The 26,016-nt window shown below is 50.0% G+C and overlaps 1 protein-coding gene across 30 annotated transcripts in view; it reads right to left on the bottom strand.

Moving 5' to 3' along the window:
- EPB41L1 (erythrocyte membrane protein band 4.1 like 1) overlaps positions 1–26,016 on the bottom strand; it is a 143,070-nt gene that overhangs the window by 35,637 nt on the left and 81,417 nt on the right. For 15 of the 30 annotated variants that reach the window (XM_064382363.1, XM_064382364.1, XM_064382370.1 and 12 more), the window contains 12 exons: positions 23,943–24,133; positions 22,209–22,373; positions 19,850–19,954; positions 19,231–19,273; positions 15,363–15,438; positions 12,006–12,224; positions 9,256–9,343; positions 8,205–8,357; positions 6,202–6,299; positions 5,764–5,939; positions 2,946–3,094; positions 1,976–2,011 (listed from right to left, as the gene is read on the bottom strand). In XM_064382363.1, coding sequence (XP_064238433.1) covers positions 1,976–2,011; positions 2,946–3,094; positions 5,764–5,939; positions 6,202–6,299; positions 8,205–8,357; positions 9,256–9,343; positions 12,006–12,224; positions 15,363–15,438; positions 19,231–19,273; positions 19,850–19,954; positions 22,209–22,373; positions 23,943–24,119 — 1,485 coding nt within the window. In that variant the 5' untranslated portion in view covers positions 24,120–24,133. Of the gene's footprint in view, positions 1–1,975; positions 2,012–2,945; positions 3,095–5,763; positions 5,940–6,201; positions 6,300–8,204; positions 8,358–9,255; positions 9,344–12,005; positions 12,225–15,362; positions 15,439–19,230; positions 19,274–19,849; positions 19,955–22,208; positions 22,374–23,942; positions 24,134–26,016 lie in introns of those variants that run through there. The other 15 variants (XM_064382372.1, XM_064382373.1, XM_064382377.1 and 12 more) reach the window with 3 other exon arrangements.

The following is a 26,016-nucleotide window of genomic DNA, read 5'->3' as shown; positions in this document are numbered from 1 at the left end:
AAGAATTGAGCCAGGTATGGCTGGAGTTATAGGATTATAACTACATAGGGTAGTGTTCCCCATTAAACTACCAAGTCTGGCTGGGCGCAGTGGTTCACGCCTGTAATCCCAGCACTTTGGGAGGTCGAGGCGGGTGGATCACCTGAGGTTGGGAGTTCAAGACTAGCCTGACCAACATGGAGAAAACTTATCTCTACTAAAAATACAAAAAATCAGCCGAGTGTGGTGGCACATGCCTGTAATCCCAGCTATTCGGGAGGCGGAGGTAGGAGAATCACTTGAACCTGGGAGGCGGAGGTTGTGGTGAGCCAAGATCGCGCCATTGCACTCCAGTCTGGGTGACAAGAGTGAAACTCCATCTCAAAAAAAGAACAACAACAAAAAAAAACTGCTACCAAGTCTGAGCTCAAGCCAGTGCAGCATGACAGAGTCATCTCCTTAGGTCAACGGAGGACGTGCTTTTTACAGGAGCTGGCAGGGACCTGCAAAAGCTGTTTATCTGCCTACTTCTGGGGCAAAGTGGTGGCTGGCAGCCTAAGGACCCTTATCTGCAAGGCTGTTTAAAAATTCATGTTATCTCAATTCAGGATAAGAAATGGACAGTCTCAGCCTACTAAAGTCAGATCAGGTGATTCTGGAAGAACCCGTGCCAGCACTGAATCCAAATACCTGATTCAGTAGGTCTGGGCTGGGGCCCTGGAAGGTAAGCTTACCCTTGGACAAAGCTAGAATCTTCCCCTGGGCTCATCACTGGTACCCAAGGATCCACTATGGTTGACTCCCAATGTCCCTCAGGAAGGAAACCAACCCAGTGAAGGCCCTGCTTTCCCTCCAGACATGTCTGTTCTTCAGGCATCTCTTCCCAAGCTGAGCTGCCCTTGGGACAATGGCTGTCTGACAGGTCACACCTGACGGTGTTTGCACGGGAGGGGGTTTGGGCTGCAATGAGTAGTGAGTCCCAGCCTGAGATATGGCTTGTTATCTTCCATCCAAACCTGCCCCACAGTCTCTGTGGGTGTGTTGTGCTCCTGAAGGCTATGGGGAACAAGGTTAAGGGTGTTGGAGAAACCTAGTCTGAATGCTTCGCTGTGCAGGCAGGGAACTGGGGCCTGAGGGGACTTTTCCAAGACCTTCAAAGAGTTGAGGGCAGAAGTGGGGTTGAAACCCAGATCTCAGGACTCCAAGGCCAGGCTCTTCTTATGTCCCAGACTCTGACCCTTTCCTCTGGCAGCCCAAGAATAAACCCACTTCTCTTGCAGTTATAGTTCAAATGAAGAGTTAGTGACTGTGTGAGAGGTAATAAGTGGTTAACACAGGAGGAATAATTTGGGGAAAACAACAGATAGGAAGGAGACGAGGAAAGGAGGAGAGAAAGAGGAGGTTTTTGCCAGAGCTGAGCAGTGGTTGGCCCTGCCTGGGGAAGGTGTGGGACTGGAGTTGGGGCAGACGCAGACAGATGTGCTCTGAGGTGCCTCCCTCCCCACCCCAATCCCCACTCCCACATCTGGTCGCCAATAGATACAAAAAGAAGCTTGGGATGAGGACACGGGACAAAGATGAGATGGAGGTGGGACCAAACAGTGCTGTGGGGGAGGAGATGAATCTAGGGGAGGGGTGGGTGGGGGAGATGAGCTAAATGAAAGTGCAGAATGGCCTGGAAGAGCTGATGGCACAGGAGAGATGGTCAGCAGGTGAGGTGCAAGTATGGAGGACCAGGCGAGCTGGAGAAAGCTGAGGAAGGTGGGAGAGATAGCCGATTGGCCAGGAGAGTCTACGAAGGGAGCTGGAGAGATGAGCTTAGGGGGTGGTAGAATAGGGAGCAAGGGCTGCTGCAGAGGGGGATGGCTGGGGAGCAGAGATGAAGTTGCAGCTGGGATGGTACAAGGGAAGTGAGCCTGGGATGGACCTGTGGGATGGTGACAAATGGCTGGGGATGGAAACGGCTGGGTAGGGAGGGACAAGTCCCATGCAGTACCTCCTGCTTGTGTCTCGGCGTGGTTTCCTGCTCCGGCTAGTGGGATGTAGTAGGAGGGAAAGAAAGCAGCAGGGTCAGTAGAGCAGATGGATTAGAGATGCCACGACGGATTTGGTCCAGCAAGGAGCCCAGAGCACTCACACTCGACCAAGTGGAGGCCAGGGCAGCTGGGCAGGCCACCAGCAGGGCAGTGAGGTAGTCAGAAGGTGCAGCTGTGAAGCAGGGCGCTGTCCCAGGAAGGCAGAGAAGGGAACTAGAGGCCAAGTGGGCAGAGCCACACTCAGCAGACAGAATGTGAGGATGGGGTTTCCCGTCTCTTGCTGTCAGTGGGAGCATGTTCAAGGCCCTGTGCTCACAAGGTAGATGGAAAGAAACCTGCTTAACAGCTTAATACAAGAGGAACCTGTGTGTGTGCATGTTTGCACATCTGCATGCATGGATCTCAGGGTGAGGGGTGCATACATCTGTTACTGAATGCATATGAGGCTGAGGTCATGCAATCCTGCACAAGCATGTACACACAGATACTGGGAGTGTGTGTGCACCTGACTGGGGTGTAGGGCAGAAGGAAGGGGACACACTTGTACCTCACACTCATGAGAGCTGTTGGTGACACCTGGTCATGCTCTGAGGGGGAAAAGAGTGGTTCAGATCCAATCCCAGTCAAAGGGGCAAATTAGAGTGTGCAAAATGAGAACTGAGTCCTCCAGGGGACAGAGTGTCCCTCTGGAAAAGCAGGGCAAAGTCAGGGAGGGTACAGGGCGGGCAGCTTACCCACCCCCACGCCCACCTCAGCCCGGGGAGGGCCAGGTATTGAGCATGACCCAAAGGCAAGGCCCTGCCCATGGTGCACTCCATAGCAAGGGTGCGTGGCCACGGCTGGGGGCACATGAAGGCCAAGGCCAAGGCGAGACCTCAGGTCAGCCTCCTGATCCCCAGCGCAGAGGGTACAAGAAAGCCAGGCTCCTACCTTTAGCTCCTTGATTTTTGTTGGGGTCCTGACTTCTCCCTCCTCGGCCTCTGACCGTCGCCCCCCAGACTCGCCATCCTCCTCCCGCTTGTCACCTTCAGGCCCTGCATCATGGTTCTCACTGACCGAGGCTGGGCGGGAGAACTCTGCTGAAGTGGGTGGAGATGGCGGGGCAACCATGTGAGGCCCCTCCCAGAGAACAGACAGAGAACCAGCCTGGCCCTGCCCAACCACGCCTGGAGTGGAGCCAACTCCTCCACACCCCTCACCCGTTGCCCAGAGTGGTGAAGTAGACTTCTGGTCACATGGTCGGGGAGTGACAGAGCTGCCTCTCAACCCAGGACTCCTTCCTGATTTCTACAGCACTAGAGCCTGGGTTCAAATCTCAACATCTCTTCTTGACTGTGTGACCTTGTGTAAGTTACACAGTCTCTGTGGGGTCTTCGTTTCCTCATCTAGAAGCAGTGCCTGCTTTAGAAAGCAGAGGTGAGGAATGAACAAGCTAATGTATGTAAGTATTTATGGAAGAGCGGCTGGCACAGAGTGAGTCTTCCATCAACGGCGGCCCATAAATGCTGCTGTTTGGGTTGTGGTGGCTGTGGTAGGAAACTCACTTGATCATCATTTAGCAACACACAAATATTGTGAGATTAGCTTTACTAGTGAAAGCTACAGTCCTAAAGCTTTCAACTGATATACCTTCTTTATAAATTAGGGAGAATTCAGGGACATCCCTGCGATAACACGCTTCTCACTCACTGGTATTCCAAACTGCTTTTCTGAATAGGAATGGAAGGGGTAGAATTACAGACTTCTCCACAGGCATTGGGCATAATCCGACTATGCCCAACCATGGATTATGTCTTGGTGGAAAATAGGCTGAAAAACACAGGTTTAAAATAACCAGAGCTCAGATTATCCTTGGGGTTGGCCTAGATTTTAAAAAGAGGATAATTATCCTTTCTATTCATATACACTCACTTTGCAAAGTACCCATTTATGCATACATTTCCTTTGATTTACACAATACCCCGTGTTGATGGCTGGAATGGGAATGACTTATCCCCATTTTACAGAGGATAACTGGAGATGTCAAGGAAGAAAATATCCCACTGGTGACCCTTTGGTGAGTTGGGACAAGGACCAAGGCCTCCTGGCTTAGAGTCCAAGTTTCTGTTCCTCTCCAATGAGCTTCACCAGCTCCGGGCTAACCTTGGCTGCCTGCCAGAATCTGGGCTTCATCTGGCCCCTGATGTATAATGGAAGTAACAGAGGAGGGACCTTTCCCTGTGCATAAACCCCAGGTGTCAGTCCTCTGTCTACCCAAGGAGAAGAAGGAGCTTCTTCAGCCTCAGACGAACGCTTGCACAACTACACATCTTTTAAACATGCACAGGAGTCCTGAGACAGGTCTCACTTTCATATACCAGAAAAAGTATCAGACTTTCTTGATCACCTGGCAAACTCCTAGGTATCCTTCAAAACCCTGCCCAGGTGGCACCCTTTCTGCAGAGCCCTTTCTGCCCCTCCTAGACTTAATTCCTCCCTCCTCAAGGCTGCTCTGCTTTCTGCACATGCTTCTCCCATTGCCTGAACCACAACAAAATGCCTACAACCTGCTATTCTATGAGCTCCCCAAAGGAAAGAGCCAAATCTATTCACTCTAAATACTATACCCAGGACCCAACACAAGGCCTGGCACACATATAACACTCAGAAAATATAAGTAGAACTTGCTTGGAGGCCTGCCCCAAGGTGTTCTGGGAGCATCCATGGTTTCCCCACCCAAGTCCTCACTTCTCACCTTTAAGCCACTCTGTACAAATCTAAAAATAGTAATAATGGGTACAATTTCTTAAGGTGCTACTATATGCCATGGAATGTTTTCTAGGCATGATCTCACTTAGTTTTCCCTAGAACACAGCAAAAGCAGGTACTAATTATTTCGTAGAAGAGGAAACAGGTTGCTTATGGTCACACATCCGATCATTCAGATATTTATGAGCCACTTCCTGTGTCCAGAGAACAGCTGGTGACTGTCAAGGCTGAGATTTGAATTCAGATCTGCATAATCCTGAATCTCCCCAGTGCCCCATGTGACTTGTGAACATCACCCACAAACTCTAGTATGTACATCCTGGGGAGAGACTTGGGCCCTGAAGGGTGCTGATTTCGTAGGTCTGGGGCAGAACAGGGAATTTTCATGTTTAACAATGTCACAGGCAACTCTGAGACATGGTCTATGCACCACATGTAAAGCCCTGTCTGCTTGCTACAGGACTACATAGGACCAGTTTTCATTGATGTTAAAGGCACCCATCAGTCCAACAGAAATGGGGACAGTGGAGAGTGCCATGTGGTTAGATTGTCAATCAGCCCAGAGCCTAGTAGAACCAAAAGACTGATCAGGAACTATGCCCTGGTCTCCCAGCAGATAAGGCATCATCAGCTCCACACTGCACTCACAAGACACCATTCTCCTAATATGATGACGATGACCAGTGGATTGCTAAGCTTCTTGGGTAGGTGGCCCAAAACCACATGGCTGAACCTGGGTCCCCAAAAGACCACAACTCAGGGAAGCTGTGGGAAATCCAGAGGGTGGTAGTATCACATCCCAAGTGGGAGTGAGCTGTAGGTTGGGACTAAGCCACCAAGAGCTGCCCAGGGACAGCATTTGTCTTGAGGGGCCAGCCTGGTGTAGATGAACTTGGGATGCATCTACCATTTTCCTGCTCATTCTGCAGAACCCAGCATGTCCACTCAACCACTTCCCTCTAAAGACCATTCCCTTGCAGCCCTCCAATTTGGGCCATACCTCCATCAAGGCTGCGGGACATCGTGTACCGTTTGCTGGAAGAACGCTCAAAGAAGGGTGCAGGCCGGTCAATGAGGGCGCTGGCCTGGCGGGTCTGTGCCTGGGTCCTCCCACTATACCGGAACTTGGAGCCCATCACCAGGAAGCCCTTGGGTGGGGGCTCAGGGGACACCAGCCTGCAGCAGAGGGATGGAGGGGAGGAGGGGGATCAGACCTGCATTCCAGGCCCAAGGTTAGACCACAGCTGGACTTTCATCCCACCTTTTCATCCCACCAACTATGACAACTCAAAGTGGTCCAGGAAGAGAGAGACTTGGGGAAAGGGAGGAGGACTTTCCTAGAGTTCTCACTAACTCCTCCCCCTGCTCCCCTCCCCACTCCCCTCCATACGCATGGCCTCTGCCCCATCCCCATTACCCCAACCAAGGTCAGGCTCACCGGAAGAATGTGTGATGCTCAATGCAGACCTTCCACAGTCTCTTGGCTGACCGGTGATTTGGGAGCTTAAAGCCAATTGTGCTCTCAAATTGTTCATACTGGAAAACCAAGAAGGGCAGGTTAGAGGCAGAGCCTGAGCCCACTCTCACCACTAGCCCATTTTTTGTTTTTTATTTTATTTACTGAATGTTTTTTGAGACACAGGGGCTCGATCATTTGCCCAGGCTGGAGTGTGGTGGCGTAATCATAGCTCACTGTAACCTTGAACTCCTGGGCTCAAGGGATCCTCCTGCCTCAGCCTCCCAAGTAGCTGCAACTACAGTCACATGGCACCATGTGGCTAATTTTTTTTGTAGAGAATGGGTCTCACTATGTTGCCTAGGCTGGTCTCCAACTCCTGGGCTCAAGCCATCCTCCCGCCTCAGCCTCCTGAAGTGCTGGGATCACAGATGTGAGTAAAATCCTTTCTGAGTTCTTCTCAGGCATCTGAAACTTTGGCCTGTTCATTCACTGAATCAATAATGGTGACTGAGCCCTTATTCTATGATGGGTCCGCTGCTACACATTAGAAACATGTGGAGACCAAGACAGAAGACTCTAGTGGGGGAAGGGGGCCTCCGATAATACATAAGAAAACAAGATAATTGCAGAGACTGATCAGGGCTACAGGGGAAGGGAGATGTGTGGTGTGGCAGAACTGGGAAGGCATGGGGGCTGCTGCCGTCTAAGGAAGAGCAGGGGATGCCCTCTAGACAGGTAATCTTGAGCTGACAGTTGAAGAATGGAAAGGAACCAGCTATGTGAGAAGCAAGAGATGGGGAGACACTTTCAGTTAGAGGAAACATCACATGCAAAGCACTCAGGCAGGAAAGAGCTTGACTTATTCAAAGATCTCAAGGCCAAAGGGACTAAAGCACCTTGGGCGTGGGGCAGTGTGGCCAGGGATGGGTAGAAGTGGTGGGTGGCCACAGAAGGAGTTTGGACCTTAGCCCAAAAGCTAAAGAGAGTTCCTGAAAGGTGTAAGCAAGGGCGTGAGTGGGAAGGGAGAGTGAGCTTGCCATGATCTAATTTAAGAGACTTTTAAGATCTCTCTTGCAGCTGCGAGGAAAATGGCCTGGGGAGCCCCAGAGGCCAGGGAGGGCAGTGAGAAGGCCCTTGTAGGCGCAGGTGCAAGACGGGGGCTGCTGGAGGTGGGTGTGGTGGAGAGGAGAAGCAGATGGGTTCATGTGTGTTCTATAGGTACAACCAAGTGGGCTTTTTGATGGGTGAGATGTGGGGATTGAAGGAAAAGAGGTGTAGATATATACATGTTTGCATTTGTGGGTACTATGCGTGTAGCCAAGTCTATGTATCTTAAAATGTGTACAAACTTCCATACTTACAACATGTAAGTAAATATATAAACTTTACACAGACATGTGTTCATTTATCTGTGTGACCTGAATGCATATGGTTATACTTCTCATTTTCCACACCTCCCCGTCTTTTCCTTTTGTTTTTTGAGACAGTCTTACTCTGTCACTCAGTCTGGAGTGCAGTGCCAGCTAATTTTGCATTTTTAGTAGAGACAGGGTTTCACCATGTTGGCCAGACTGGTCTCGAACCTTGGTCTTCCAAAGTGCTGGGATTACACGTGTGAGCCATCGTGCCCACCCGTATGTGGTTATACTTTTATTTAGGCTCCTCTCTCTCTCTCTGTCTCTGTCTCTCTCTCTGTATTTAGGCTCCTCTCTCTCTCTCTCTCTGTCTCTCTCTCTATCTCTCTCTCTCTCTCTCTCTGTGTGTGTGTGTGTGTGTGTGTGTGTGTGTGTGTGTTGGCATGCACATACCTAAGGTGTGAAGTCTATGTAGAGAGCCACAGAAGAAGAAGGACCTCCCCCTACTCAGAACCCCAGAACTCCCATCCATGTATCCTGGGTAGGAAACACCCAGTCCCAGCTGCCAGGGTCCACTCCGTTCTACTTGATTCCGGTGCGGAGGTGGGTTTCCCAAGGCAGGCTCACCTCCCCAGGCCGGATCTTGATATAGAAGTTACTCCTCTTATAGGAGATCTTGAGGATCTTGGGCCAGGCAAAGCGATTGATTCTCAGCCGGTCCCGGTAGATAAGCAGGCCATTGGCACAGACACCTAACATGATGTCGATGCCCTCAGAGTCCTGCAAGAGAAGAGACCATGGAAGAGGAGGCCCAGGGCCATGCCTGGGAATGGCCTGCTACCCACCCCAAAAACGCCACCCTGTGCTCTGCCTGTAACGAGCTCTCAGGAACAGGGTTACAGCCTCCATGCTGGAGTCCCACTGACCGGTCCCTCTCACAGTCATTCAGTCATTCATGCATCCATTTAGGTATTTTTTGTTTTTGTTTTTTGAGACAGAGTTTCACTCTTGTTGCCCAGGCTGGAGTGCAGTGGTGCAATCTCAGCTCACTCAACCTCCGCCTCCTGGGTTCAAGCGATTCTCCCGCCTCAGTCTCCCGAGTAGCTGAGATTACAGGCATGCGCCACCATGCCTGAATAATTTTGTATTTTTAGTAGAGATGGGGTTTCTCCATATTGGTCAGGCTGGTCTCAAACTCCTGATCTCAGGTGATCTGCCCACCTCAGCCTCCCAAAGTACTGGGATTACAGGTGTGAGCCACCACACCCAGCCCCTATTTAGGTATTTATTCACCCACTCACTTGTTCCATCATTTGCTCTGCCAATCATTGCATCATTCATTCACCCAGCAAACATTCAGTGGCACACTCTCGGGTGTCAGGCTATGTACCATGTGCTGGGGATACAGAAATAGTTAAACTAAGGCCTATGTCTTTCCCTCATGATGCTCCCAATCTAGCAGTGGCTCAAACAGGTTCATAAATAAAATACATGTAGAAAATGATAAAGATCATGAGAAAATAAAAGGTTATGGAACTTTGAGGAAGAAGAATGAGAACAGAAAAGGTTTCAAGTTGGAGGTAACATAGGTTCTGACACACCAAGCCCTAGGGAAAGGCCGGATAGTCCTTCGGGTGCACCACCCAGACACGAGGGGAACCCAGGAAGCCAGTGGTACCTTGGCATGGTGCAGGTCTACTCCGTACATGGAAAGCTTCTTGGCATTCTCTAAGAAGTGGATTTCTGCTTCTCCTGGGGTCATCCCCCTGAGGGAAAGAAAGCGGTAACAGGTGACCATGGGAAAGGCCCAGCCTTGAGTCCTGCTGGCCGAAGGTGGCCACCATCAGAACTCACGATTCCAGCAAGTCTAATGTGCTGAGCCTCACCCTAATCCTTTCCCTCTGCCCTCAGAGCAGGAGGGTGTACCCCAACTTCCACTTCAGCCCACCCAACCCCCATCTTCTGCCAAAGCTCAAGTCCAGTCTTGTTAGTCCAGGGAGCATACAAGGGTTGGGCTGGGAGTCAGGATTTTTGCCTCATTCTGCCACGGAGTTGACTGTGAGCTATAAATTCTACTTTTCCATGACTGTAAAACCATTGTTAAGGACACTGTTCATTATAACCACCCAGGGGCTCCTAAATTATTACTCACATAAGATATTTCTTGCAGAATTTAGTATCGGAAGCCACTTAATCTCTCCTAAGGAACAGATGCACATTCTCCTTTCCAAAAAGGAGAGTTATGTAATTAATCAAGTTCCTTCTTTGCTTTGGCTGCCAGGAAACTTGGACATTTTACACTTAGTCACAGTAAACATTTATTGAGTATATGTGCTGGTTACTGCTTTAAGCACTTTACATGGATTAACTCACTGAATCCTCATAACAACTCTGCAAGGTGGGTATTATTACTATTCTCATTTTACAGATGAGAAAACTGGCACAGAGACGTTGAGTAACTTGTCCAAGGCCACACTGCTATTAAGGAGAAGAGTCAGGATTTGAATCTAGACAATGTGACTCCAGAGTGTATGCTCCTAATCACTTCATTACATGTCTGGTATACCCTCCAGGCCTGTTTCCTGTGACCTGTCTACCTCTGGGCTGCTGTATGGGATACTTGGACACTAGATGTCAGTATGCTTTAGGTCCAAAGAGCTGTAGGGAGAGCCATGAGTATTTCTCCAGCCCATATCAACCTGAACATCTTTCTCTGAATTATTATGACTTACAAATCCTAAGATGTCTTGCTATCTAGGACAGGGATGACAAATAGATGGGAAGCAAGCCACTACTCCCTATTCCTATGCCCAGGTGGTAGGTACATTGCTAACCTGGGCATTGTAGGGAATCAGGGTCCTACTCAACACAACACCACAGCAGTCATTATTGGTGAAGCAGAGTTACTGTGTGACTCTCAGAGACAGCATTTGCCACCCTTGACCTAGCATTCATCACACCTCAGCAGGCTCTGCCTCAAGTACATAACCCCTCCACATCTGGCCCTATCCCGCCTCTCCAGAGGAAGCCCACAGGACACAAGCCTCCTAATTCCCTCCATCCTCAACAGGAATGAGACAATATCACCATACTCCTTTCCCTGAGCACAGCACTTTACAGCTTATAATGCACTTTCATATTATTAATTACATCGTGTTCCCATAACAATCCTGGACTTACAGCCCCAAATACTTCCAGCTTAAAAGAACCCTAGAAATCATTTAGTTCTGACGGTTCCTCCCCAGGGGAGCCTGTACAGAAGCAATGGCAAAGGGGAGTATCTGGGTTGTTACAATGACCGAGAAGGTGTTATGTGGGCATTTACTGGGTCCCAGGGATGATAAGCATTCTGCACAATGAATTCCCCTGTCCCAAATGCCAACAGTTGAGAGACACTGATAATCTAACTTCGTGCATATACAGGTGAAAAATGGGGCTTAGATGGGTTACATACCCAGCCTATAATCACACTAGTTCATTACCATCCAACTGCTGGAAGGAGTACTTTTCCCTGCACGATCAACTATTCAACCCCTCATTCCACAAACAGCAACACTAATAGCCAACATGCAATGTGCCTTTAATATGTGCTGTCTCCAGGCGCGATGGCTCACGCCTGTAATCCCAGCACTTTGGGAGGCTGAGGCAGATGGATCATGAGGTCAAGAGATCGAGACCATCCTGGCCAACATGGTGAAACCCTGTCTCTACTAAAAATACAAAAATTAGCTGGGCATGGTGGTGCACGCCTGTAGTTCCAGCTACTTGGGAGGCTGAGGCAGGAGAATTGCCTGAAGCCAGGAGGCGGAGGTTGCAGTGAGCCGAGATCGCGCCACTGCACTCCAGCCTGGCGCCTGGTGACAGAGCGAGACTCTGTCTCAAAAAAAAAAAAAAAAAAAAAAAAAAGTGCTGTCTAGGCTTCCCAACAATCCTACAAGGTGGGTTTCACAGCATCCACCTTGAACAGGTGAGGAAACCAAAGCACAGGAAGTGAAAGACCTTCCCGAAATCCCCTGGTTAGAAAGTGGCAGCGCCAGAACAGAAACCCTAGCAGGCTAGCTTTCAGGTCCAAACTTTTGAACTCTACACCAAGATCTAGACAGCAGGACACTTACTCAGAGACACACAGTAGTGATTATTATCTCCAGTTGGCAGATAAACTGATTCTCAGAGGCCAAGGACAGGGAATTATCACACCTATATAGGAGCTTAAGAAACTTCGGTCCCATAAGGTCATCAAGGCCACACAGCCAGTCGCTATCATTCCTATTTGCAGAGATGATTTGCTCTCAGCTAGACCTCGAGTTAGGGGCAGAGCCAGGTGGAGTACAAACAGCACAGCTTGCAGTGGCTTAGGACATTCAGACCTGCATGGAAGGCTCACACTGGCTAAGGAGTCAAGGAAGGCCCTGGCTGGCACCCTCTTACCTGTATGTCTTATGCAGCTCCATGATCCTCTCCTCCAGCTCCCGGGTCTGGTTAGGGGCAAAGCGGAGCTCGCTAACATAGTTGCCCACATGCTCCTCAGCATCATAGTCGCCCAGCTCTGCCTGTACAGCGTAGGAGCCCAGCAGGGCATGCGTGACAAAGGAGCAGGGCAGCCTGCCCGTGATGATGTCTGCCCGCAGCTGCAGGCACAGGTAGTATCTGGAGATAGGGGAGAGCCAGCATGGGCACAGGGCCCTACTCCTCCCTAGATCCCCCAAGCACAGCTGTCCATCAGAACCAAACAGAACACAGGTCAGCAGAAAATGATGTTTGTAGACACTGGTGCTTCATATGTTGACGATCTGGGTATGTCTCATGAGATGGTTTTGCAACATTTCACATGACTTTAAGCATTTTTGTGTATTTCTAAATTTGAGGGGTTTGTTTTCTATTATGAGAGCATTTTCAATTTCTTATTCAATTTCAAGCTAAATAGGACTACTTTGCTGGTTTGGCCATCACAAAATGTGGTGTAGTTTTAATTATACAAGTAATATACTGTATTCATATTGTGGAGGAAAAATGCACATTTTAGCGGTGACTCTATTTCCTCTTGATGACTCTCATTCAGTCTCCAGAGTTATCGAGTGGTGTTCTAGACATTTCCTCTCCTTGGACATACAGAAATGTATGTGGTTTTGATCTATGGGTGTTTCTTACCTGTAAAGGGCATCAAATGCTGCCTCTGATTCTAACAGCTCACTTTTCACACCCAGGCCTTAGAGCCTTTCCATGTCAGCACACGTCACTCTACCCCACTCATTTTAACTTCCATGTCGTATATCATTGCCAGATGAACCTGCTTGCCAATGCTTTCCCAAAACTTTCTTATTTTGCCTCCAGCTCTAAGTAAATTGTCTGAAAACAAATTGGTTTAAAGAAACATTTCCAACTACCAGGCCATGATTTTTTATAACTTCTATGCATACTTGGAAGATTTTACAATTTTAGAACCATTTAAAAGCATTTTTTATTGCTTTTTTGGTTACTGTGTATTAAAAAAAAATGTTTCCGTTCATTTTTAGCCAATGATGCCATGCTGCCCATTTTTGTTATTTTTACCATTTTTTTTCAATTGCCTATTTTTTTTTTTTTTTTTTTTTTTTCTGAAACAGGGTCTCACTCTGTCACCCAGGTTAGAGTGCAGTGGCACAATCTTGGCTCACTGCAGCCTCGATCTCCCAGCCTCAAGTGATCCTCCCACCTCAGCCACCCAAGTAGCCAGGACTACAGATACACACCACTGTGCCCAACTAATTTTTGTATTTTTTTATGGAAACAAGGTTTCACGATGTTTCCCAGACTGGTCTCGAACTCCTGGGCTCAAGCAATCCTCCTGCCATTGTCTCCCAAAGTGCTAGGATTACAGGTGTGAGCTACCCCATCTGGCCTTTTTTTTTTTTTTTTTTTTTTTTGAGACGGAGTCTCATTCTGTTGCCCAGGCTGGAGTGCAGTGGTACGATCTCAGCTCACTGCAACCTCCGCTTCCCGGGTTCAAGTGATTCTCCTGCCTCAGCTCCTGAGTAGCTGCGACGACAGGCACCTGTCCCACACCCGGATAAGTTTCGTATTTTTAGTAGACACATGGTTTCACCATATTGGCCAGGCTGGTCTTGAACTCCTGATCTTGTGATCTGCCCACCTTGGCCTCCCAAAGTGCTGGGATTACAGGCATGAGCCACTGTGCCCAGCCTATTTTAAGTACCTTTTACTTAATATAATTTTTACTACCCTGTGATATTATTTCACAGTCAGAACTGAAGTCCTGGCAAAAAGTATATGCAGCCTCAGTGTGTGCCCAGGGTCAAGGAGTCAGAATCAGCAGGAGCTCAGATATCATAAGCACTGAGTAGAAGCTTATGGGCATTCTGTTCAAAAGTCTCAAAATTCAGAAATCACTGCCAAATATTCTGACCAATCTTTCATTTCAATCAATTTGTCATTTTGACCAGTTTATTTCAGGCCTAACTATTTTTGGCAAAATCAGCTGCTATAGCACCCATCTCCTGGGGCCATCTGTGCTAGGCAGGCCTAACTTCCTTCTCGGTGTGCCTGGAAGCACAGTGCCCAGGCTCTGGCACAAAGAGGGGAGGTATCAGTAGGTAAGACCAGGGGGATGGAGGCTGTACTGGCCTAACCCACACAGTCCACTTGGGAATGGAGGTTTCAGATCCTGCTGCTGCCACATTATCCCCCACCTGACCTCAGGGCTTGGAACTAGGGTTAATGACACCAAAGCCCAGGCCTGATCTGTTCCAGGAACATCTGTCTTACCTCCCAAGGCCAGAGTCAGCATCTTGACCTTGATCGATGGCCTGGTAAACAGGCAATCGACATGAAAGTGAAGGAGGGAGCCAGTGGGAGAGATTGCCCGGCTTAGGACCCCCTCCCCTGCTGTAGGGGAACTTCCAGCCCATATCTTATGTTGAGGGTATAAGGCCCATCACCTGGATGACACAGCCCCAGGATATCATGAAGTGAGACTATCTCTTTAGAAAGGGCTTAAGAGAAGGGCTTCCCCCTGTTCTGGTTTCCAGAGATGAGATGACCCCACTGAAGTTCCCATACTGAAGGATGCTTTGCACTCACTTCCAATCTTTAGGCCATGTTATCTACTGGTCCTGAGGCACAACGAGACTGCATGCACAGTCCACGCTTGCCTTGGCAGTCTAGGCTTTTCTCTGGGGGGAGTCCCAAGCCCCATTTGACTTCCACATGTCTGACATGTGCACAGAGTTGCATGCAGACCAAAGTTCCCACGTGCAAAGGCATCCCATTCTACCCTCTCCACATCCTCAACACTGCAAACTGGTGAGTCACCCAGCACAGGAGCCTTCACATGGGTTTGGTATGTCCCACCCAGAGATGGACCGTGCCATGTTTTTTAAAGTTTGCATTCATTCCCAACATTTAGAAACTGTGGTTTTTATTCTTTAATCTCTAGGTTCATTTCAACAATCAGGCCCAATTCCTACATGACAGTGATGGCATGGAGGAGAACAGCAACAGTCTTAGGTGGCTTCTGTCCTCTTAAATCTACAAGGGCCCCACAGCTCCCTGTGATACCTCTTCCTCTGACATCAAGGGTCAGCTGCCACTGACCACTGTGCTTGCAACACTGTGTTTCTTAACAATTAGTTGGCTTCCTGGGTTGATGCTGTCTGCCTGACCTCAGTAGGTGCCTGCATTTGCAGCTGCTGTCACATACTGCTTGTGTCCCCAGGGCCAAGGGCCCTCATCCATTGTCCCACACAGCCAGCATACCTGTCTCTCCCACAACAGCTCTCAAGCTCTCACCTTGTGATGTCTTCTGTCAGCTGGGCAGGATCAGGGGGGTAGAACTTGACTGTGAAGGCAAAATTCCAGGGGCTACCTGAGAGAAGAAGGTGGGAGAGAGATCAGAGAGGCCCTGTCATCCCACTGGGTGGTCCAGATGCACCATCCTATGGGCAGTTTTTCAAAGTCTTCTCCTATCTCTAATCTTAGGACAATCCAATCAGGAAGGCTGGAACATTATTCTCATTTGACACATGAACAAACTGAGGCCCAGGTTAAGAGACTTGTGAGCTAGCAGTAGGAAGGAAGGTAGAAAGAAAGAAAGAAAACTGATGCTGCATGCCAGGCACACTGTTCATTACTTGACAAACATGACTTCAGTAAACTTCACCACAACCCCAAGAGTAAGTCCTATGATTAGTCCGATTTTGCAGACGCTGAGGCCCAGGCAGTAAAGCAGTCAGCCCAAGGTCACCCCACTTGGAAGTGGCAATGCCACCTGGTTCCTTGGTCTACATCCTAGTCTGAGTCACAGGATGTTAGTGATAAGAAAAAACTCTAGATAATATCATATTAAACAGGTTTCCTAAATCGGGACTTGTCAGAGCCCTCACTCTGCTACTGTGCATTGCAACTCTCTGAGGGGAACATGCATTCAGGAATTTCCAAAAATGGTTCGATCTGTTGTATCCATTTTTAACAGAGCATCCTGAAAGCTTAATGCTTCTCAGAACACACATTAGAAAACTCTGCCCTGTATCATGTTGACTCCATCTCGGATGACAGGATTGGATTATAAACAAGACCTAAAAGCAAATATAATGGGCTAAATGTAACAAAGAGATATTTTAGGGGGACGAACGCTAACCTCCACAGTTAGATGTGGGAAACCAGTGATATACATTTAAGAAGATACACAGGGGAATAAAGGCTGAGGTTATCACTGGATGCAAGCTCTGCAAGCCTGGAGAAGGGGTGGCCACTTGAGAGGGGATGAAGGCAGGCAGGGATGAGGCACTGGACAAAATTGGTCAGACCACGCCTGGGACATTCCAGGTTCCAGGATCAAAGAGGCCCCTGACAAAGTGAGAAAGCAAGGCCCATCCAGGGCAGGGCTGTGGCCATGGACCGCTGTAGGCCATATCGCCACTACCATCCTTGTCCCTGCAGTAACCACCATCTGCACCATCCAGAGGTCACATCTCAAACTCTTACTCGGTGCCAGTCATTGCGCTTGCTAAGAACTTATGCACATGTATAGGGGTTTGATCTTCATAATCATCCTGAAGTTGACTTCCTTTTTTCTTTTTTTTGAGACAGAGTCTCGCTCAGTCTCCCACGCTGGAGTACAATAGTGAGATCTTGGCTCACTGCAACCTCTGCTTCCTGGATTCAAGGGATTCTCCTGCCTCAGCCTCCTGAGTAGCTGGGGTTACATGCATGTGCCACCATGCCTGGCCAATTATTGTATTTTTAGTAGAGATGGGGTTTCACCCTGTTGGTCAGGCTGGTCTCAAACTCATGACCTCGTGGTCCGCCCACCTCAGCTTCCCAAAGTGCTGGGATTACAGGCGTGAGCCACCGCATCTGGCCCAACTTTCTTTTTTATAGATGAATTCTGAGAGGTTAAATCACTCAGAGCAACTAAGTCAGCTAGTCAGTGGTAGAGAATCGGGATCCGGGATCCTAACTGGTCATCTGGCCCCAGAGCCCACACTTCTGACCACACCGACTTCTTGGAAAAAGCAGCCTCAAGGAATAATAAGCCTCAGGAACTCCTATCTCAGGAATAATAATGGTAATAATCAATAATAATAATAAATAATAGCTGATACATACTGGGTGCTACTGTGTGCAGGCACTGTTCTACATATAATATTCATTCAATCCTCACAACATCGTAAATATAAGTATCCTGCTTTACAGAGGAGGAAACCAAGGCATAGTACAGTCAACACCAGAAGCAGTGATGGAGTTAACATTCAAATCCAGGTGGGCTGGCCTCAGGGTCTGTCTGCTTAACAATCACACCAGATTGCCTCAGGGAAGCAAGAAGAAAACAGCTACTGAGCACCTACTATGTGCTTGGTGCTGTCCATACCTATGTCATTTAACTGTCACCCCCAACTAGTGAGGCAGGAATGACTAACCCACTGGCCAAGGAGAAGCAGGGGCCCAGAGATGTGGAGAACTTGCCCCAGGTACCCTACTTTGCCCTACCCTGCCCCAGGTGCACTGAGGTTTGGGAGGAGATACACCCAACTCCGAAGCCCAGGCCACAAGGACCAATGGCGCCACCTTCAGAAGGCTGAGGTGCTGTCATAAACAGAAGAAAGAGGGTAACAAATTGCTCCACTGGGGCCCCAGAAGGTAGGATAAGGATGAATGGCTGGAAGTTATAGGGGTAGAGTCAGAGACTGTGGCTCTACACTTGCTAGGGATCAAGACTATTACTCAGTGACTTGAGATGGCTACAAGGAGTGACATCCACCAGGCCTGGGCTGCAGGCCAGCTCTGAGAGAGATGCTGACACCTGACCATTTGGTCCGGCCGCCTGTCTTTCCCAAGTTCCTGGTCCTAACCAAACACTGCACGCTCGACTCCTGTATGTATTCCGATCCCTTTAGTCAGGAGAGGCAGGCCTCCCAGCCAGGTGGGGGCTTCTGGGAGACAGTCTGAAGCCCAGGCAGAGGATCTGTCAGCCCCCCGAGGAGTGCGCACTGTCTGTGTGCCTGCCTCTTTGTCTCCAACTGACGGAACCTACAGGAAGAATTCCTCGAGCCCCCTCCTGCAGAGTCAGCTGGCATCTCTGGGCCCAGCTGCCCGCTGTCATGGCAACAGGCTCAGCTACAGCTTTCCAGTCAGGGGACCAGGGAGTCCAGGAGAGACCAACCACAGCCAAGGGGGAGGGGCCCTGGGTAGAGGCATCTCTGCCTCGAGGCTCCAGGTCCCAACCTGCTCAGGCTGGCTCGCTGAGGCCACCTACCTCCCGCTTCTGCCATTTGGGAGCTGCCCCATCCCCTCCCGACATGCTTTCTCTCTCTGGGCCAGAAACGACAGGCTGTTGGTCTGTTCATCTGCCTTCACCCCAGGCCTTGAAAAGAGCACAGGATGGTGTTGGAAGACCAGGGCTCAAGACCTGGCTCAGCCAACATTTGGCTCTGTGACCTTAGGTAATAACTGCCTCTCTCTGAGCCTCTGAGGGAAGGGTCATTGCTTACTGAAGTCTGCGCCATCCCTGGACAGCAGGGTGGCTGTTTCCATCTGCTTGTCCTTTGTCCTCGATGGCTCTGCACTTCCCTTCTAGAACTGACGTCCTGAATGCATTTCTGATTCCTCTGCTAACTTGCTGTGTGACTCTGCACAGTCATCTCTCTTCTCTGGGCCTTAGACTTGTCCTTCCTGCCCTGGCTTCTCTTGAGATCTGCCATGTGGATTACACAGACTCATGGATCTGAATAAACTTTCTTTTTTTTTTTCTTTTTGGAGGTGGAGTTTTGCTCTGTTGCCCAGGCTGAAGTGCAGTGGTGTGATCTCAGCTCCTTGCAACCTCTGCCCCCCAGGTTCAAGAGAATTGCTTTGAGGCAGTCCCAGTGCCTCAGCCTCCCAGGTAGCTGGGATTATAGGTGCCAGCCACCAGGCCCAGCTAAGTTTTGTATTTTTTTTTTTTAGTAGAGACAGGGTTTCGCCATGTCAGCCAGGCTGGTCTCGAACGCCTGACCTTAAGTCATCCGCCTGCCTCAGTCTCCCAAAGTGTTGAGATTACAGGCATGAGCCACAGCACCCGGCCTGAGTGCACTTTCCAAAGGAGAAAAGAGCAATACAAGGGGGGCTCTCATGGTCTGGATCCCCTCACCCACCCACATCCCAACCACAGCAAGCCACTCACTCCGGATCTGCTTCTTGATCTCCTTGGAGGGGTCCAGCCAATTCTAAAAGAAAAGATCGAGATCTTCAGAGGGAAGATGCAGCAAAGGACCTGACTGGGCTGGGGACAGAACTATCCTGAGGTGGCCGGTCAACAGCCCCTCGTGGGGAGCACACTTCCTTGTCTAAACCTCTTGGTTCCTTTTCCTTGGGACTAGAGGGTGAGGGGAATGGGGCTGGGGTTTACCACCAGGCTTGGACTCAGTGCCCTGGAGCCACCACAGCCCTGAGGCAGTTCCAGTGAGCAAGTAACACAGCTGCAGGGAGCCTGGCAGGAAGAAGGAAACTCAGGCAGAGCTTCCCAAGGGTAGGGAAGAGGCTCTGGCAGGGAGCTCCTTGCCTCCCCAGCAACTCTAGCAGCCTAACCAGGGCTCTGCAAATACCCATCTGGGGGTGACCTGTGTGTCACCAAGAAATGGCTGTGACAGAGAACCGAGAGTGGATAGGGCTGGCTGAACCTTGGGGACATGCAAACAGAAGATGCCTAGTGATCTGAGCACTAGTGGAAGCCATGGGATGTGGCCAGAATTACAGGGGCCTAACAGAAGAGGAGGCCCTGCCCCGCTCCCCAGCCCAGGTACCTTCTGGCTGTCGGCATCACAGAAGGTCAGGCCGAAGTAGTCCTTCTCCAGGAGGTTGAGGTGCTCACAGACCAGGTCAAACAGCACCTGGCCCCGGCCATGTTTCTAAGGAGGCAATCAGAGTGGCTGTGAGGCTGCAGCACACCCCGGGATGGAGCTGGGAGATACCCTAGGCTCCACCAGGACAACTCAGAAACCCCAAGGGCCTTCAGCGTCTACACAGGAATGCAGTGCTCCTGCCACCTACTTGACTCCGCCCTCTGAGTCCTCAGGGATCCTGGGGGTGACAACAATGCCCAGCCCCCTGATGGCCTTCTTCCAAGTTCTGGTGGGGGTTTCTAGACCTTGAGCTTGCTTGGGGAGAAGCTGGAGTGGAGGGTATGAGAAGTGACTGCTTTCTCCTTCCTTTGTAGTGATTAAGAGAAGGAGACTAACTTAGACCCAAGGAGCAGAAAACCAAGTCCTAAGCTTTGGGTGTGGAGAGGAAGAGAAGAAGCCCCTGGAATATGACAGAAGCAGGCAGGGGGAGAAGGGGAAGGCCTGGGACTCAGGGTCCCAGTGTGACCCTCCCTTCCTGGGCCCCTCCCCTTCACTGAGTGGAATCCAGGGCAGCCCAGTCTAGCCCACCACTCCCTTCCCCACAGCCAGTGAGATTTCACAGAGGCTCATGGGGCCTCACTCAGCTTCGGCTGGAATCATTGATAGAGCAGGGTAGGTTCCTCCCACTCCTGTATAGCTAGGCTTGGGGCTCTCTGAACCACCATTCAAAATGACGAAGCCCAGAACCCAGCTGGGCACTCCAAACCCACAGGGGTGAAGATGATCACCAATAAGGGGATCACAGGGCAGGGGAACAGGAGGCAGTCACCACCCAAAGAGGCAGGGACTCTAGAGAGGGAGAGAGGCTCCTGTAAAGTCTGGCTGGGCCCTCAGGACCATGCCTGACCGGGAATTCCTACACCTGGAGATCATCAAAGAAAGAGGACCTGGCCTTAGCCAAACCCTTTATGCACTTCTAGGGCAGGCAGAAATGGCATCTTGGGGCCCATCAAGGTAGGAGAGACGACATAGAAGACAGCCCTTTCTTTTGTCCCAGGAACAGGGAAAGTGAAATCTTTCTAAAGAAAAAATACATACACAGTTAGGCGCAGTAGCTCACGCCTGTAATCCCAGCACTTTGGGAGACCATGGCGGGTGGATCACTTAAGGCCAGGAGTTCAAGATCAGCCTGGGCAACATGGCAAAACCCCGTCTCTACTAAAAATACAAAAATTAGCCAAGCGTGGTGACGAGCGCCTGTAATCCCAGCTATTCAGGAGGCTGAGGCAGAAGAACCGCTTGAACCCGAGTGAGGTTGAACCTGAGGTTGCAGTGAGCTGAGACAGTGCCACTGCACTCCAGCCTGGGCAACAGAGCAAGACTCTGTCTCAAAAAGACAAAAAAAAAAAAAAAAAGAAAGAAAAAGAAAGAAAGCAAAAAGAATCAAAACAAAAAAAAACCCGTAGAGAAGAGGGACTCAGACTCCCAGGGCTCAGGAGTAAGTCACATCACTAAAACCTGGGCATGGGGGAGAAAAGGAGGCATCTCCTGTAAATCTCAGTTGCAAGGACACCCTCTGAGCCCTTTCACACATGCAGAGAAGGGCCAGAGATGCTGTCTTGGCAGGGGTAGAGCCTCTAACTCACAGAGGGGGCAATCAAGACCTCAGAATTAGGGTGAGAGTCAGAACCTATACAGGAAAAGGAGACCTAAACATGGGGCTCGGAGGGCCAACCCCAGAAGGAGGCGTCTGCTGTGTCACCACCATGGGGCAGGGCCATCCCACAGGGTTTATACACGGCCCGGGTGACATCCTCCCAGTGGGCCGCCTCCCTATGACCAAGTGGCGGGCTTCCCATAGAACCCTCAGGTGACTAGTTTGTCCTGGAGACTTGAGATGGTGCCCTGGACAGGGATATTCACTAGGAAGGGAGAACCCCTCTCTCCAACCAGTATAGAAAAATGATTCTAATGGAAATCACTCTCCTGGGTGAATAGGAGGGCTCAGCTCCTAGGTCTACTGGGATGTAGATCAGCCCTTACATGCTGGTATCCTTGCCAAGGTACAGTCACCCTGCAGAATCTTCCCCTGGTGCCAGCCCTGTGCCTCGTCTAATTCTATTTGCAATCATAACCACTCTCTTCAGGCTTTGGTGCAACCATCTGTACAAAGGAGCTCTGAGCCAGGTCATCTCTCTGGACACTGCAGCCGGTCCAGGACTCCTCTGGTTTGGACCAGGTTGGGTACACACAGGAGCCTGCCCTGGACCTGAGACTGGCCAACCACTGACGGGACATATGGCACGGAGTGCTCCCCTACCTCCACCTCACACTCATACTCCGAGGCATCAAGCAGAGTGACCCGGCAGACGGCACTCTTGTATTTCTTGGCAATCTTCTGAGGTGACTTCTGGGCCTTGCTGGGCGTGGTCCTCTCTGACAGGCCGTCAGCCTCACTGTAGTCCTTCTCCTCCATGTCTAGGCTCTGCAGGACCAAGCAAGGGAAGAGTTTGCTCAGTGAATTTTAAGCCGTGGCCTTTCATATAAATAAGAAGCAATATGGAGGCAGCTGGGGCCAAGACAGACCCCTGAATGAGAGTTACTGTTCTCTGAGACCCACAGGGCAACCAGGACCTATGGCTGGTGTGCACAGGAGGAGAGCCAGGGCTGCCATGTGGTGAGGGGTCCCATCTTCCCTGCAGGCTACTGCTGCTATAGGCATCCTCTGAGGCAAGAGCATCCCACGAAACCAAAGCCAGTGGCCTGAGCTGCCCTGTCTCCCTCCTAGAGCAGCGCACGAGTCATCACAGCATCCATCTGGTCTCCTCCTTTCTGTTCGTCACTGGATCTAGCAGGAGGCTGGGAGCTGTGCACTGAGCTAAAGGAGATAAGGAAGGCCAGAGACCTGCCCCCCGATCCTAACTCCACTGCCGACTCCCTTGGTGATCTTGGCCTATTCCCTGCCCTCTCCAGGCCTGTCATGAATTAAGGAAGTTGTGAATTACATGAGGAGGTGAGTCCCTTGTAGCTTTAGGGCAATGGGTTTTGCTCTGGGGTCACGTGGGGCTGGCCAAGCTAGAACAGACAAGTTCGGGGGTAGGAAAAGAAATGGAAAGAACTCAGGCTTCAAAATCAGATCAAGATTTGACTTCACCTCTGTCACCTTATGGCAATGTGACTTTGGGTAACTCACTTTATCCTGCTGGTGCTCAGTTTCCCCAAGGGTAAAATGGGGTAGTTACGCTTTAGTTTGAGAGAATAAAATTTTAAAATGACCACAATGGGCCAAGTTTGGTGGCTCACACCTGCAATCCCAGCACTTTGGGAGGCCACGGCAGGAGGATCACTTGAGCCCAGGAGTTTGAGACCAGCCTTGGCAGCATAGCGAGACCTTGTCTCTACTGAAGGACCTTGTTTCTACTGAAAGTAAAAAAAAAAAATGATGGCCGGGCACAGTGGCTCACGCCTGTAATCCCGGCACTTTGGAAGGCTGAGGCGGGTGGATCATCTGAGTTCAGGAGTTCGAGACTAGCCTGGTCAATATGGTGAAACTCTGTCTCTAATAAAAATACAAAAATTAGCCAGACATGGGGGTACATGCCTATAATCCCAGCTACTAAGGAGCCTGAAGCAGGAGAATTGCTTGAACTTGGGCAGTGGAGGGTACAGTGAGGCAAGATGGCACCACTGCGCTCCAGCCTGGGTGACAGAGCGAGACTCCAATTCAAAAACTAAATAAATAAAGTTAAAAAAATCAGCCAGGTGTGGTGGTGCACGCCTGTAGTCCCTGTTACTCAGGAGGCTGAGGCATAAGGATTGCTTGAGCCTGGGAGATTGAGGCTGCACTACAGCCTGGGCAACACAGTGAGACCTGTCTCAAGAAAGAAAATAAAATGACTACGATGCTCCCAGCACAGTGCTCGGCATGTAACGGGTCACTAATAAATCTTAGTTTCTTTCTTTCCTCCCTCCAGAAAAAATACTGGGGCCCTAAGAACTGGCCCTGGAGGACAGTCTGGGCAGGAAAGGGATGTCCATGCTCTCAGGCACACACCTGTTCAGCAGGCCGCGTGTCCTGCTGGGGAAGATGCTTCTCATTGGAGTTGGCCTCTGGGTGGCCGTGGCCTGCGGGGGTCACAGGGGTGGTCACAGCAGCGGCGGCCTCAGGCTGCTGTGGGGTCTCCTCCTGAGCTTTCTTCACCTCAGAGTCGGGGCCTGTTTCTGTTGTCATGGTGACCAGCACGTCTGCATTGACATGAAGGAGAACATTGGACAGGGAGGGACAGCAATGGTGTGACAGCAAGAGGGGCAGGAACCACACGCAGAGAGAGACAGATGGAGGCAAAGGGACAAAGAGTCATAGGGTGAAGGGAGGAGGGAGGGAGAGACAGAGGAAGTGGGGATGGGGGAGAGTCACGGGAGGTGAGGGGTTAGTGGCCGAGGTCACAGGCACCCTGCCACCCTGTGTCTGCAGCTCCTCAGGGACCCTAATCTCTGGCCCTTGCTAGGGATGATGAGTCCTTCCAGGGAGCTCTGCTCTGCCAGGAGCACACGGGGCAGCCAGTGACCGCATCCAGGCAGGGCCCAAGCCAGGCTGTCTCTCCAGCCACCTCACCTGGTGCTTGGTTGCCCATCAGAAAAGCTGGATGCACAGAATTTAACCAAAAGAGCCCTGGGTTCCAGACCCTTCCAGTGCTGAATCTGGGCACACCTCTTCATGCCCCAAGCTTCAATAATTCCTGCCCTGCTAGCTTCACAGAATGGATCCAAAAAGAGAATGACAGGAAGAAACTTAAAACAACAAAACAAAACAAAAAACAACAAAAAAACTGCACAGCCCTAACGATGTAAAAGTCAAAAAAAAAAAAACAAAAAAAAACAACCAGGCTCAGGCCCCCAGTTGGCCACAAATGTGGCAGTCACTTCACCTCTCTGGGACTCATCCAAAAAGTGGGGCCGGGCGTGGTGGCTCACGCCTGTAATCCCAGCACTTTGGGAGGTCGAGGTGGGTGGATCATGAGGTCAAGAGATTGAGACCATTCTGGTCAACATGGTGAAACCCCGTCTCTACTAAAAATACAAAAAATTAGCTGGGCACGGTGGTGCGTGCCTGTAATCCCAGCTACTCAGGAGGCTGAGGCAGGAGAATTGCCTGAACCCGGGAGGCGGAGGTTGCGGTGAGCCGAGATTGCACCATTGCACTCCAGCCTGGGTAATAAGAGTGAAACTCCGTCTCAAAAAAAAAAAAAAAGTGAACAACGTAGAGAAATACTCTCTGGGATAAACTATTCTTGTCATTTTCCCCTTTTAGTGGTAAATGAGATTTCAGAATCAAAGACCCATTGCCCAGCTATTCTGCTGGAATAAGCAAGTTATAGAGAGAGAAAGAGAAAGAGAGAGAGAGAATGGCATGGTCTCATTTTTATATTTGAAAAACAAAGCAGGCCAGGCGTGGTGGTTTATGCCTGTAATCCCAGCACTTTGGAAGGCCAAGGAGGGCGGATCACCTGAGGTCGGGAGTTTGAGACAACCTGGCCAACATGGTGAAACCTTGTCTCTACTAAAAATACAAAAATTAGCCCAGCATAGTGGGGCACATCTGTAATCCCAGCTACTTGGGAGGCTGAGGCAGGAGAATCACTTGAACCTGGGAGGCAGAGGTTGCAGTGAGTCAAGACTGCACCATTGCACTCCAGCCTGAGCAACAGAGCGAGACTCCGTCTCCAAAAAAAAAGAAAAACGAAACAGTAACCTCAACAACATATATTTGTGTTTGCACACATTTAGTAAAAGGTCTGAAAGGATACTCACCAAATTGTTAAGAGAGGTTGGTAAGGCAGAAGTGGGTAAAGGAAAACAAAAGAGATCCCTGGGAACAGGGTGACATAAGAGAGAAAACTTCACTTTTCACTTTATATGCTTTGGAACTACTTTTATCTTTTAAAATATACATATATAGGCCAGGCACAGTGGTTCATGCCTATACTCCCAAAACTTTGGGAGGCTGAGGCGGGCGGATCACCTGATGTCAGGAGTTTGAGACTAGCTGGCCAAATGGTGAAACCCCGTCTCTACTAAATATACAAAAATTAGCTGGTGTGGTCACACACACCTGAAATCCCAGCTAT

Source organism: Aotus nancymaae, unplaced genomic scaffold (genome assembly GCF_030222135.1).
Source record: "Aotus nancymaae isolate 86718 unplaced genomic scaffold, 86718_ANA_hifiasm-v0.15.2.pri h1tg000029l, whole genome shotgun sequence".
NCBI lineage: Eukaryota > Metazoa > Chordata > Mammalia > Primates > Aotidae > Aotus > Aotus nancymaae.
Note: the sequence above shows the minus strand (reverse complement) of the source record. Positions and strands in the feature narration are given on the sequence as shown.